Genomic DNA, 15,684 nt, shown 5'->3' with positions numbered 1-15,684 from the left:
TCCATTGTTATTGTGTCATTTCATTCTCACAGTCGGAAGCACAGGACCAATACAAAAGGTTCTTTGCATCTTACCACACCCTCAAATGAATATCACATCAGGTAGAATAAATTGTCTTTTACCATAGATCAAGGACCAGATTAGATGAACCTACCATCAGTCCTAACCTAATCCAAATCTGACACTGTATCAATGCTTGTTAGGGTCCAATTTCTACCAACTCCTGCCAATTTACACCAAAGAATCTCTATAATGCCTGGCAGTTGTTGTGAAACAGCTCTCCTACTGGTATATTTGTGTACTGCTGCAGGAAGGCATTCAGCTTGAGCAACGAGAGCTTGTCCACCCGGTTCTGCTCAGTGTTGAGGGCGGTGGCAGCGCCACTGTGGATGGGCTTGCCATTGGCATCCACACAGCAGTAGGCATTCCAGATGTAGTCAGGAATGTTGACACGCTTGACATTGTTCTTAATGATCCAGTTGTCGACGGAGGGGATGGCACCCACCAGCACGTAGGCCCGGGCACACTGTGCACGGAACAGTTCAGTGAGCTGGGACTCATGGTTCTGCCAGGCGTTCTGGTTCATCTTGGGGTTCTGGGGCACCACATTGGTGAGGGTGAAGGTTGCGTTACGACTGGGGACTGTAGGAGGTGTAGTATTAAGGTTAAGCAAGAAGGAGACAGAAAGAAAGAGGAGAAGTGTAAACAGCTTGTTCACTTCAGCACAATAGTCTTTCATCAACACAGTTCAAAATTAAATGAGGGAAAATATAAACAATCACCTGCATGGTGTCCATTTGGGTTGAGATGCCCACGATCAAAGCCAGAATGGGTGTAGTCCTCATTGAGGGCCTGTCTCTCACCCAGGTAGATGCCAGGGTTGTCCTTCCCCAGCCAGTATCCATCCCTCATCTCTGCACCCCATGAACTGTTCACTAGCTGGGAGCACAACATAAACTGCTGTTATAACTCCATGCCTTTTTATTCTTTATTATTCATTAGGATCCCTAAGCGACCACATAAATACATTATAGACAATTAACATAAAATATTAGATAACAATGACCACAGATACAGTGCCCTGGTTAAGTAATGGGACAGTGAAGCATTTTTTCTTCTTTTGGCTCTATACTCCAAAAGTTTGGATTTGAAATCAAACAATGAGGATAAACTATGCATTCTCAGATTTTATTCGAAAATATTTGTGTACATATTGATTTTACCATTTAGAAATTACACATTAAACACTCTTTATATATAGTCCCCCTATTTCAGGGCACCAAAAGTAATGGGACAGATTCATATAATGTCCAAATTAAGCATTCATGTTTAGTATTTGGTCAACAATCCTTTGCATGCAATTACTGCCTGACACATTAACCCTCTTGGAGAGTGCTCCTGATCTGTCGGACAGTTGTTTGGGGTTTTTCTTTATCATAATATAACACAAATATCGTAAGCGTTCTCTGGTCATTCACTGTAGAAGTCCTTGGCCTACCAGGCTGTTTTCAACTGCCTTTCTATTGGCTTAATGAAAGCCTAGTTTAACGTGTTGGTCCACCAGACCTTTTGCACATTTGGCCGGAAGTATCTGGTAACAAGACTAGTCAACATGACGACCAAACAGATGTCAATGAAAGTCAGGGAAGCAATTATGAGGCTGAAATCTATGAGGCTAAAATCAGAAACATAGCCAAAATGTTAAACCTACCAAAATCAACAGTTTGTAACATCATTAAAAAAGAAAGAAAGCACTGAGTTCAGCAATCACAAACAAGATGGTAGGCCAAGGAAGACTTACCTGCAGTGGTCTGGAACATGGTCTTGTGCAGTAACACTTAATCTGTGAAACATGGTGGAGGGTATGCTGTGGTTTGGGCTTGTATAGCCGCCACAAGAACTAGATAACTCGTCTTAATCGATGATGTTACTGCTGACAGCAACAGTAGAATTAATTCTGAAGTGTACAGAAACATCTTGTCTGCTTGAGTACAGGCAAATGACTCCAAATTCATTAGATAGCGCTTCATCATGCAGTAAGACAATGACCCCAAACATACTGCCATAGCAGTAAAAGGAAAGTTCTTGACTGGCCAAGTCAGTCTTCAGATTTAAATCCAATTGAACATGCATTTAATTTCCTGATTATAAGATTTTAGGCAAAAGTCCTCAAAACAAACAACAACTGAAGATTGCTGCAGTGCAGGTCTGGCAGAGTATCAACAGAGAATATACCCAGTGTCTGGAGGGGTCAATGGGTCGCAGACTTCAGGCAGTTATTGCATGCAAAGCATTGTCAACCAAATACTAAACATGAGTACTTTATTTGGATAAAGTACTGCATTTATATTTGGATAAACTTTATTTCAAATATTTTAAATAGGAGGAAGTATGTTTAAACAATGCTGTACTTTCTAATTGGTGAACCCAATTCAAAAACCAACCCATTGAATTAAAGCTGAGAATCTCTACTTTGACAAAATGCTTCATATTTCCAATACTTATGGAGGGAGCTGTAGCTAAAACTAATTAAATGGGATGATTTGGCCATGGCATTGGTGGTCTGTTTCTACAGGACTATTCCCACTGGTTAGACACACTGGCTGGGTTAGGGGACACAACTGGATGTACTTGTACTTGTACTTGATATTGTGGTAGTTTTCCCCACAAGCATGACACACATCAACCACAGATTTCGAGGGTATATCAGTTCTTTTTTTTTTTTGCCAGCTTGTCATGTCCTTTGTGAACTAGCTAGCTAGTATTCTATTTTTTTTCTCCCTTTAAGCCCAGTACATAGGAAGTGTCTTTGCTAGCACACCGCAAGTTCCAGAAACACCTGTGAAGCCAATTGTCCCATCACTTTTGGGTACCCTGAAATGAGGGGACTATGCATAAAAAATGTTGTAATATCTGAACGGTGAAACCAATAATAAAATACACAAATACCATCAACTAAAAGCTGAGAATCTCTATGTTATTTATAAGTAATTGTTTGATATCAAATCCAAACTTTTGGAGGAAAGAGCCAAAAGAAGAAAACCTTCACTGTCCCATTACTTACTGTATGCAGGGCACTGTATAAGGCCTGCAGCTACACTTACTGTATGCTGCATCTCACTTCTGCACCCTTCCCCTGATGTGTGAACTTGTGCACTCCCCACATGGATTTAAAAGCATAGGTGTGGTGTAACCATTGGCTTGTGGCAGTTTCCACCATATCTCTTTCACCATCTATTTGTTTTGAATCCATTTGGGTGCACAACTCCACACTTCAGGACGGGTGGAGAATTAAGAATCAGCATTCAGCTTAACTGATCTCCTCTCATACACACCTGTGGCTCCACAAACCAGCGTTTCTCCCTGCCTCCCCCGTCGCTGGGCTGGAAATAGTAGGCAGAGTAAACGGCGATGTGGTGGTGGGTGTTGTACAAGGTGGCAAAGTGGTACCTGTTGGCAAAACGCTGGCATATGCAAGCATTGCCAGGAGTGGCAGCTCCCCACTCCGGGACCTTCCCCTGGTAGAAGTATTCTAGACACTCTGTGACATCTTGGAAACGGGCCACCACATCTCCCTCCACCAAGGACAGGGACAGAGCCAGCAGAACACATATGGCTGCTCGGGCCTGCATCACTGAGAGATCACTAGACATTCCTGCTGGTTGGGTCGGTTCCCTCACTGGATGTTCTTACCTTCTGAGCTTTGTCTGAGAGTTCTTTACACACGCGACTAGCGTTGTCTGCTCACCTGCAAACCAAGCTGTGCTCTGAGCAGACCCTGTATTTTATACTGCTGCCTTTACCTTCTCCTCCTCCCCTTTTTACACTCTCCCTCTCTATCTGTGGTTCTTTGACATGTGAAGGTCACAAGTAGATTCCAATTTAGTCTCTATAATTGTGTAAATAAAGCAGTTTACTGTGAGTACTGCTGTTTCGCTGCACCTCTGTCTATGTTGTAATATGTGAGGTGGTATTTACTAGATTCATTGATTTTTATGTGGATTGTCTCCAATAGGAAGGCATTTATTGTGAGTGTATTTGTGACAGTTTATCCAAAGAACAATACTTATCAATCCGTAGCAACAAGAACAATCACACAGCACTGTACTGTATATTGGTAGGTCAATGAAACTTGAATTAATGTTGAGTTCCATTTCTGACGGTGCCATTTTGGATGAGAAGTAACATACCACATGAGCACTTTGAACACAAGAGTAAGGGGTGTTCAATGTCTTTGACCAACACATTAAACATGGATAATATACAGTACTTTGTTTCATACTTCAACATTTGATTCAACAATTTAATCTTACCCTAACTCTAGCTGGAGACATATTATAGAGAGGACCTTCAAATGTTTGGAATGGTAGTGTTTTGATAGTGCTATGTTGGTTTTATAGTGTACTGTAGATCCAGTCACATTCACAATCTGAGCAGTAGTTGTGTGTGTCATATGCTGGTTTCCCATGGGTTCAAGAGTGTGGTCGTGGGACCAGTACAGCGGCTTTGGCCTGGTCTCAACTCTTGTCACACGTGTGCCAGGAGCCCTACGGGATGTGAATGTTGTACCATTGAAGAGGGGGAAGATAATTGTGAAATTAAACATTGGACAATTCAGCTGCCTTCTTAAAGCCAAAAGTGTAATGAATATTGTATAGAAAGAAAACCATGATACCATAAACATAGAATTTCACCTACTAAATAGGTTGCAGTATGAGCATTCGGTTATGGTCTTAGTCTTTTCAATTGGAACAAACAATGAGCACTGGTTTGTTTTCCCCAATCGATGGGCGGGGAGAGGCGATAACGTCTCACAAAAAGTACAAATTCACAGACTGTCTCGCTGCCTCTGTATCATTGCGTCCCAGTATCCACCCTTTTCATCAAGTATGCACTTTGCACTCCCCAACATGAATTTAAATGGAAATGGATTGTTGTAAGAGCCCATACTAAGACCAACCCTGGCTTTTATATCCATGCTGGGAAGTACATAAGAGCACACCTCAGGAGAAGGGTGGAGAAATGGTACGCATCACAGTTTGGGAGCCAGGGGGACAGATGCAGTTCTGATGTGCTGCCACTGGGTGGCATATTTGGCTCAGATTTTGGGTGTTATGTCCCATGGAACAACATTCCTAAATACTGACACTAGTGCAAATATATGTACCCAGTATACAGTCATCTACTGGACATAGTATCAGAAATAGGGTGTGCTCTTGCAACTTAGGTTTATCTTTGTGTCAATGGGCAGATGGTTTCCCAGTAAGCAATAATCCAAGAACACACACAGTCTCAACTTTGCTTAACATTCATTAAATATATCACAAGACATGAGGAACAAGTCAATGTGATTAAGCACAATTAAAGTTTATAATAACCAAGTCATTCATTTGTTAAGACGGCTTCATGAGATTTGCATAGACTTTTATCACATTCTAGGCATCAACAATATGATTTTTGTAATCAGAACCTATAATTGTGTTTAAAGCATGAATTTAGTGAAAAATTGTGGCCAGAGTGTATCATGTTATCAAGAAAGCCGAATTACTGAAAGTGTGATATAAACCACGAATTCTATGAAAATAGCTAATTTCATGAGCGTTATGATGTTGCCACAGGTAGCAGAGATTACTTGAAACATAAACAAGCAAGGCGTTGCACGCATTGGCAGTTCCATCTGTGAACAGTATGTGCATGGCAGACCTGCTCTGTGACGACAGTACAACAATACAGTAACTGCAAGGTTCAAAATTTGATGTCTCCCTTTTCTCTATCTTTGATTGTTTTGGATGTAGTCCCGCTACTTAAAAAAATTATATATATTTTTTACATTGTAAATACATTTAATTTGACTATTTTATGTCATTTTAAGTGTTAAGAACCAAACCAAGATAATGTTTTTCATGGATCTATTATAATTAATACAGTAGAGTGTTAACTGCTAAATAGCGTAGTTATTATTTCCATGAATAGGAATCCCTTTACGCTGGGGTCATACATTGGTGTTATAGTGTGTATGAGCATGTCCGGTTACCTTGAGGAGACAAAACGTGAGACGGCATTCAAGACTGTTCTAGAAGACACACATATGTCTTCCAAGGGCAGTCTATAAGACAGACAGACAAACAGACAGACATAAGAAGAAAAAAGACAAATTAAAATAACCACCATCACCTAATATCCCCCTTCATAATGTCCCCCTCTTTTTAAGCTCAATTCATTTTAAATGCCTTCATACATTTCCAATATATTTATGTATGAGTCTCCCCCACACCCCACACCATTACTGTAATCCATCACTCTTCCATCATCCACCATGCAAACAGCCCCAGTTACCATGGCAACCACCTCAGGCCCAGCAATGCGCAGCCCTTCTCTGATTGGCTGGCAACGAAGGCAGTCTGAGCCTGTCTGGTGGATGTGGTAATTGGCTGAGAGTCTCAACCCCCCCCCCCCCCACACACACACACTTCCCCCCTTCACATACAGATACACACAACCCAACACACAAACACAAACACACAAACGCACATGCACACACACACGCACACACACATGCCCCCCCAACACACACACACACACACACACACACACACACACACACAGAACACAGTACACAGTACGCAAACATCCTTGGAGATATAGGAAAGGGAGACTGGGGTCAGTAATGAACCTCAGGAGAAAGAGAGGGGGTTGTGGTCTGTGTTGAATTTTTGTGATGGGTGTGTGTGAGGTGGGGGGTTATACAGAATACTGGGTATGCCAGGAGATGGATTGAGGAATCGGTATCCAAGCATATGGTTAAATACACATTCCCCAAGGAAAGGAGTGTGCACTAGTGATGATTCTGGCTTCTTGAAGGTAAAAAAAATAATAATATTGAATTCATTATTTGCTTCACTCCCCATGCTTATGACACATGCCCAGTCTCAAACATAACACATTGACATATACCAGAATTTTTGCGTGAAGAGAACATACACAGTACTTGTACACTGAGATACTGATACTGTAGTATATCTTTAGAGGGACAAATGTCTTACATATGAGTATGGGTCCAAGCTCAAAGGTGCCATCATTGCAAAATAACACAAGTATAGCTATACAGCAGGCAAGGATCTTCTGGTGTGTTCATGATTTTAGGAGCACACTAACATCGGGGTGGCAGGTAGCCTAGAGGTTAGAGAGGCCGGCCAACAAACGGCAGGTCGCTAGTTCAATCCCCACTCCAGGAGGGAGCCGGATGTGAGCTGGTGACTGGAAGGTTACTGGCATCATATCTAAGGTGTGTGTGGGGGGGTTGTGTGTGCTGTTGTGCCCTTGAGCAAGGCACTTAATGGCTGACCCAGAGCTCTGTTCTCCCTTAGGTGTGCATGTGTGTTGTATTGGGGGGGGGGGGTGTGTGCATGTATCACATTCCTACAGTTGATGAGAATTGATTGCATGGCCAAATAAACATTGGCCAAATCTTCTTCTACATGGTCAAAATGGCCGCTGTTCAGTAGCTCAACAACATAGACAGACACCTCAGGAGTACAACTTTTATTTCTCATCTTTTCAATGGAAAATGAGTCAGGAGGAGAGAAGAATTGGGGGATTTGGGTGCCTTGAGAAAGCCAAATGAATTTACAATGAATGACAGCGGCGTTGACAGCTATGCAATTGCAGTCGATATTTCAAAGCATTCCCAGGTAGGAGACATGGGGAGAAAAAAAAAGTAGGATTTGATCTCCTTAGGGTAAATACAAACAAATTCATTTTATCCAGTGTTTCTTTTACAGCAGACATTTACAAGAAAGGATAGAAATGTGCACACGCACTCACACACACAGTAATTTATTATTTGGGAAAGAAAAGTGCAAGCAAGATCACAGCACGACAATTTACAAGTGGGCTGAATCCTGCTTCAATTGAGGACTGGCCAAAAGTCTTGATCCCCTATATGACCCCCACCACCGAAACCTAAGAATGAGGAGTGGGGGTGGGGGGGTGGGGGGCAGGAGCGGGGCATGGCGAGTCCCTAACCCCCCGCCCCTTTCAGTTCTAGGTGTCAAAGTTCAAATCTGACATCACACTCCCCTCCTCCTTCATCTATCACTACTCACTCCTCTACTGCATCTTTGCAGATAGTACAATCAAAGTATTTAAGACTCCACCGTCCTCCTAAGTGCCAAGAAATATTCAAAAGTAAAGGCTTTTATCAGTTCAACATTTACAGTTCAAGTCACTCACACAAATCATCAGTCAGTCACTTTCTGGCTAGTCCTCCAATCCCAGCTATTAAAACAAATTTGATTCTATATTGGTGGGACACTTTAACATGATGAAACAGGGATGATGTGTCACATGGTAGAAAAGGGTGGTTTGTCAAAGCATGGTCTGCCATGTCTATCTTGACTGGGGCCTGGGGCCTCATTTAGACAGTATAACGCGCATATGCACAGATTTGGTTCTAAATCTTGCATACTGTACATGGAAATCCACACCAACCTTGTGATTTATAAACCTTGAACTTGTACAGCTAGTGTTAACTATGTAGTCTTGGATGTGTTGGCATGCCACAGAGAAAAGCCTGACAATACAGACTGTCTGTATTCACTGTGTTGGTTTAATTTTCTCTGACCTTATTGTTAGGTTCTAAGAGTTCTCTCTCTTTCTCTGACCTTATTCATTCTCTCTCTCTCTCTCTCTCTCTCTCTCTCTCTCTCTCAACAAACACATTGTGCAAAATGTTCAAAGTACAAAAACACCCCCCAAAAAACAAACATACAAAAGAACATGCTGAGAGAGGAGAGGGGAAACCATCCCTAATTGTGTTTAAAAATGAAATTGGTATCAAAATATGAAACCAACAGTATCTCTGGTATCATACATGCCTACGTGATTGGTATATCAGTTTTGGGTAAAATTGACAACATTTTTCCCATAAGTCTCAGTGCATTGGATTATAAACACACGATTAGGTTGTACAGTGGCAATACTCCAAATACAAAGGTGATAAACGCAAATAATTTAAAAGGATTAGAAAAGGCAGAAATGTTTTTGGGATCTCATATTTTGATATGCACTAAGTAAGGGTGATATGAAATGATTTGGCTATTTCATAGACAGAGCAACAATCTATTTACAGCGAATGTCACCCAACTTAAAGCTGTAGGAGAAGGGATCATTGGAAAAATAGTAGTGGCGTAGTCAGCCCACTAGAAAATAGGACTTTGGGTTAAAAACGGACTGATCTCAGTACAAGCTCACAAACACACATGCTGCCGTTCCCAATACAACTCCTCCTGCTTTTAGCTTACTCTTTGAAAAAGCACATTATATTACAGGTCCTAGCACGCAAAGCAGTCTGGCAGATAGTAAACAGCTCATTCTACTAAAGTGTCTTAACTATTTTATAACTTTTTTTCACAAAAGTGGGGTTCTTTTGAAAAGGGCTTGGGAGAGAAACAGCGCAAGCTGGCTTAAGTTTGTCTGGTCAAACAGAAAGGAAATCGTGGTAGTGTTTCTAGGAATAAGATTTTCATAAGCCTGTCCCACTCCTGACCCTGCCATATTGTAGGTCCTGCCTAGCACCTGGTTGGCTACGGTTGGCTCTCAGTTACATGCACACGCACACGCACACACACACACACACACACGCACACACACACACGCACGCACACACACACACACACACACACACACACACACACACACACACACACACACACACACACACACACACACACACACACACACACACACACACACAGATGGACACACACTCAAATTTGCCCATGTTAGTCACAAACTTATTGCGAATTAAGTGTGCTTTCTTAAATACTTTTCATCCTTAAAATGTCTTTAAAAACAGCAATGTAACACCATGCACATACAGTAAAGTAACAAACAAAATGTTTTTAAAAAAACCCGAAGCATTTAGGCCTTGCATATTTGGCAAGGCCAGACATAAAAATCTGCATTGTCCACACCAAAAACCTACAGTACATTCTTGCTACACACATACAGACAAAATACACCAAGCTCCACCAGTCATAGCAGTCTCTTGTTGGCTTTTCAGTTGTTATTTCCATAGGAGAGAGAGTATGGTCACATAAAGTATTGTCAGCTTGGGAGAAAAGTAAATGTGTTCATAATCAACTTCATCTGAAGTGGCTGATAATAAAGCAAATCCCTCCATCTTCCTCTCCTCTCATGGTGACATCACGCCATCACAGCTCTGAGCGAGATTAGACGGAGTAAATCAATCCCAGAGTGAGAGCCCTGACCAATGGACGTTATTACTGTCAAGTCCCACCCTTACCCTCTGTCATGACAGCTGGTATCAACAATAAGATGAGTTATGCTTTTGGCCACACTTTATTTAGATAGTGCCCTAATAAAGTGTTACCCAGCGTTCTCAGCCCCTGTAGAAGGGAAGAGGGAAAAGGTGGAGGTGGAAGAAGACCAAGAGAAGGGGGAAGAGGTGGTGTCACATAGTTTACATGGCTCTGGTGCCTGATGGTCAATGCCAGCCACATTCCTTCACAGAGTCTCCCAGGTCTCCTTGTCCTATCCTCTGTCCCTTGAACATGTCTTTCTCTCCCTGTGTTTGTGCTCCCTGTTGCCTGGGCCATGGGCGACTGCGTATATTGACACAGTGGCAGCTGAAGCTTGTTAGGGCTCCTCTGAGGGCCCTGCAAGGTTGAGAGCGTGCCTCTAGAGTGCCCTCGTGGGCTGCTGATAGATAAACACCTCTTCTGAGACAGACGCTGGAGGGTGGGCCCATGGGCCGCAGGAGGGCAGGACAGTTAGGCTAATGATGATCAGATGCTGCAGAGGGGGAGCAAGGCAGAGGAGGTGGTCCAGGCGGGGATGATCCTAGTTTGCCAGAGGTGTTGGCGGTAGGGGGATGGGAGTGAGGTGTAGGGGTAGCAGTGGCAGGAGGCCATGGCTCAGAGGGGCAGGCAGGTGACCAGCTGATACATCCACTGCAGAGTTGTATAACCTGGATGGAGTAAGGTGCATCATGGAAGAGAGCTGCTTCCGTCAATGTCACAAAGAAACTTGGGGGGGCTGGTAGCCCTGATGACCAAAGTGGCACTGAGAGGGCTGGATACCGGAATTTGGTTCCTTAGTGGTACTGAACATTTCTGAGGATGTAAGGATCTTCTCTCATTGGTGCGGTCCATTTACCATGATGGGGGGGTGGGGGAGGATGACTTAGGGTGGGGGTTCGAGGGCCAGCAATGGGGGGTATAGCGTGGTGGATTAGGTGAGGGTGATATAGGCTGAGGCCTTCTCCTTCAGCTGTCGCAGACACAGATGGCAACTCCAGCTCCCTGTGAAGATCAACAGTTAAAGGGGTATTCCTCTCAAAATACAATTTCACATTATTTTCCACTTACCATGGTTGTTGTTGATTCACCCAGACAATTTTTGTAACCATATTTAGTTTTGACGCTATTGACATAGGGCCTCATTTATTCAGAAAGCATACTAAACTGCCGTTCCCAGAATTAATGGGGCTATGTGGCAATGCTGTTAAAGCAAAATGCAGTATGGCTACTAAATATCCAAGTAAGGGAACTTGGTACCTAAAAACTGTCTGGGTGAACCAACTACAGTTAAGGTAAGTTGGATTTACGATCTCTTCACCATGTCAACTTGTAATGCTGATTAACACATCTGCTGAATTTCTAATCGATTAGACCCTACAGCTTAGGAACTCCTGTAGATCTGAGAGGATTGGGTAGATACAAACAATATGGTACTGGGTCCATCTTGCCCTCTGATTTGAATTGTTGTAATATTGCCTTCACCTATCCAATTCTCTCAGATCTACAGGAGTGTCTATAGGGAATAGGGAATAGAGCACATGTCTACTCTCAAGGTAAACTTACAAAACATGGTCTATACCTATGAGGCAAAATATCTTAGGAAAGCCAATGCATGATCAACAATTACTTTACTGCAGCCTGATAAAGGCTATACTGAGACTCTTTTCAATAAAGGAGCATTTTTCTATTCAGCTTCCTACCTGGTCAACAATTACCTACAGTGCAGTGTACTGCAGTGTTGAGATCCATTCAAATGTCCATTTATTTAACACAATAGTGAATTGAAATTGAATTGAATTGACCATAACCTTGGTGTACTGTGCCCATATAGACACATATACTGTACACCACATACTGTAGACCTGCCTCCACACAGCATATACTCCACAGAGAATTAACCTACCCTCTGGGGGTTCTGCCATAGGGGGGCTCAGGCAGTACATATGGTAGCCTCTGTCACAATCATCACAGAATAGTAACTGATCCTGCAAAAGGAAAAAAGTGATTAAGTAGATGCACTTGGAAGTGTAGTATAGTATGTGTTTCACTTAGAGGGGTGTTGGGGTGTCACAACTATGATAAGGCGAGAGCGGTGGCAAGTGGGGAATGGGGTGTAGGTGTTTTAGATATGATGGTACAGATCATCTTATGAAATAATCATGTGTGTGTGTGTGCATCTGTGTGTGTATGTGCATGTATGTGTGTGTGTGTGAGTAGTGATTACGTCATTCTCGGAGGTTCCACACAGACTGCAGGACTTGCACTCGATGCACTGCCAGCGGTAGGTTCGCACCGCCGCTGTCATGTTCACTGTGAACTGGAGGCAGGATGGGTGACCTAGGGCCACAGAGTTGGACACAAAGAACTTCATCATCATCATTACCAAAATGGTCATCATCTATCCTCTTCATCAATATCGTCATCATGAAAAGAATAATCATCAGCATATTCATCTTCATGTGAACCACTAAGCTATCAGCTCACACAAAGATTGAGCCTAACTTCTTCTAAAACACAAAATGGCATGTAAACTCCAGGGTTCTGTCTTTTTGAGTGTCTGGCAGTACCTGAGCGTCCACAGTCTGCACAGGAGATGAGGTCTTCAGGACAACCTGTCTTCTTAGATCCTCCCAGACAGAAGTCACAGTAGCCGTTGGGAATGACCGAACCATCTGCAGCTTTCTTAGCTGGAATTATAGAATAAGACTTCATCCTAATGTGAAATTATTTTTTTAACAAGACAGTTAAATATCTTAACTTATATATTGTAACGACCCTGTGTAAGGCCCGTTAGCAGCTCCGCCAAGTGAGTTAACTCTCTTGGTGTTGTGGCTAGCGCGGCCGGTTTGTAAGCGGAAGGTTGCGAGTTCGATACCCGCTTAAGGCAAGCTGCTGTGCCCCGCCGTTCGCTACATTGGTGTCAGAAGTGGGATGGCGCCCGTGAGGCCATCGGAGAGGCGTGTCCACGTGAGAGACTCGTATAGTGAAGCGTGAGGGCACGCTCTCCCGAACGGAGGGGATAGTGTAACGACCCTGTGTAAGGCCCGTTAGCAGCTCCGCCAAGTGAGTTAACTCTCTTGGTGTTGTGGCTAGCGCGGCCGGTTTGTAAGCGGAAGGTTGCGAGTTCGATACCCGCTTAAGGCAAGCTGCTCTGCCCCGCCGTTCGCTACAATATCTTAACTTCATCAATTCATAAATTAGCTGTAAATTCCAAAAATTGGCTGTAAATTCATGGTGCTCTTTTTAACTTATTACTAAACTAAATATCACACCTATCTTATATGTTTTTCTGATGTAGAATAAGGAACTTCAGTAAGCACAGAGCTACAATACAGTGTCTATGGCTGTACTGTCTGGTTACTGATGACCTGTCGCTGGTCTGGAGCACTGGACTCAACATGGAGAGGGAGAAATGAGAGATAGGCAGAACGAGGTGTGGAATGAATGGATGAAGAGAGAGAACGAGAGAGAGTGAAAGATTATGCGTGCACTAGAGTGAGAGAAAGTGTGTGTGTGTGTGTGTGTGTGTGGGGGGGGGGGGGGGTGAGGGTGCACGAGAGAGAGAGGAGGATCGCTTTGCTTGTGTGAGAAAGAGGTGAAGGGAAGCATCGAGTGGGATGGAGAAGAGATTTCTGAGAGAGTATCCCAGCCAGACTGAAGTCCCAGCTGGATCCATATGCCTGTTTGGTTAAGAAAGCAAGCAGGCCCACTGAAGCCTGAGACTCTCCTGCTTCTGCTCAGCCATTGAAGGGAGGATGAGGACTGGGGAGGGAGGGGAAGTCCACTGGGAAGCCCAAGGGTCTGTTCAATATTGTCAATGGAACAGAGATGGAGGGGGGGTGGGGGGTGGACCTGCTGCTCTGTGTCAAGCAGCAGGTGCGCTACAGGGAGCCATTATTATAATAAGCATTAAATGGAGAGAAACATTCGCTGCTTGCCTGTCTGAGTCCTCTCCATCTTACTGCAGTCGATTGCATAATACATTTAATAACTTTGATCATGTAACCAGTTCAGGCCGCTATTTGTATGTGTCCCTTTTCTTTAAGGTTCTGAGATGTAATGCAATGGACAGGAACTTCAAGATGAGTCACCTGTGCCCGTAGACAGACAAAGACACATAGACATGCAGTCTACAGTAGACTGGACTAGACAGGCACACACACAAGAACTCACCATGCACAAACATGGGTTCATTAATTGGGGCACACAGACACAGACACAGACACAGACACAGACACAGACACAGACACAGACACAGACACAGACACAGACACAGACACAGACACAGACACAGACACAGACACCGACACCGACACAGACACAATACACAGACACACACGCACGCACACACACACACACACACACACACACACACACACACACACACACACACACACACACACACACACACACGCACAGCACAGCACAGCAGCAGTCTGCATGGTGGAGTAATCAGTGGCTGTCTGTTGTGTGATTTGCGAGGTCATTAATCCAGCCCAGGGTGGATTGTGGAAGGGTATGGGGGAGGGGTGCAGGAGGGATGGAGGGGGGAGAAGGGGGAAAATGGGTTTTCTAGAAAAGGGGGAGATTGGGTTTTTTCTATTCTACAGGGTTGGTATATAATCCTCAGGGAAATAAAAAAAACCTCTGATCAGGATGAGAGAGGGAGAAGAGAGAAGACAGAGAGGAGCTGTCCCTGGTATCCATATACTGTAGCCCTATGCCGCAGTACTGAATAGTACTGTACTACAATGAGTACAGTCAGAAGGCTATGGCATAAATTCCATTTCCCCTATTTCAATATAGAACAGGCTTCTCAAATAGATTTACAGAATGTAAAAGTATGAACAAACAAAGCTAAATAGGTATATAAATGACATGCCAGGTGTGGAGATTTACAACGAAAACCACCATGACAGATTTTCACACTGCAATCACAACCTGTAGAATTCCAAACTCTTTTTTGTGTGTTTTGTATTGGACCCAAATGGGGTACTTGCGGTAAAGTGGCTTGCGCAGTGGTGACCTGATACCATCTGTGTGAGAAAGGGCTGCCCGCTGGCATGCCTGCTCAGAAAGGAAAGCCTATCAATGATTAAATGCCTCCTTCCATTTTTAAGGTTGAGGTGGGGGAGGGGGGTACAGGCACACAGACTGACTAAACAGACAGACAGATCGACAGATAGATAAACAGAAAAACAGAGACATACTGACAGACAGGCAGACGGAGACAAAGAAAGAGAAACTGAAGGCAGATAAAAAAAAATATATATATAAAAAAAAAAAAATCTGAAGTAGCAGGTTTCTGAGGTTGTGAGGGTGATTCCCCCCCCCCCCCCCCCCCACACACACACACCTCCCT

The 15,684-nt window shown here is 43.5% G+C and overlaps 2 protein-coding genes across 2 annotated transcripts in view; both read right to left on the bottom strand.

Moving 5' to 3' along the window:
- Positions 1-247: 247 nt before the first annotated feature.
- On the bottom strand, positions 248-3,653 carry LOC310822264 (endonuclease domain-containing 1 protein; the record flags this gene model as incomplete). Its single annotated transcript, XM_083694611.1, has 3 exons — positions 248-642; positions 783-939; positions 3,336-3,653. The coding sequence occupies 3 exons, from the start codon at positions 3,651-3,653 to the stop codon at positions 248-250; spliced, it is 870 nt and encodes a 289-aa protein (XP_083550737.1).
- A 7,600-nt stretch (positions 3,654-11,253) lies between these two features.
- The window catches only part of dpf1 (double PHD fingers 1), a gene marked incomplete at both ends in the record, with an annotated part of 35,554 nt that continues 31,123 nt past the window's right edge, over positions 11,254-15,684 (bottom strand). Inside the window, 4 exon segments of the mRNA XM_083696280.1 lie at positions 11,254-11,324; positions 12,226-12,307; positions 12,547-12,659; positions 12,890-13,009. Of these exon segments, the coding sequence (XP_083552406.1) occupies positions 11,254-11,324; positions 12,226-12,307; positions 12,547-12,659; positions 12,890-13,009 (386 nt within the window).

The sequence above is a fragment of the Argentina silus genome (genome assembly GCF_951799395.1).
Source record: "Argentina silus genome assembly, chromosome: X".
In the NCBI taxonomy this organism is placed as follows: domain Eukaryota; kingdom Metazoa; phylum Chordata; class Actinopteri; order Argentiniformes; family Argentinidae; genus Argentina; species Argentina silus.
This window is presented reverse-complemented; position numbering and strand designations above follow the sequence as displayed.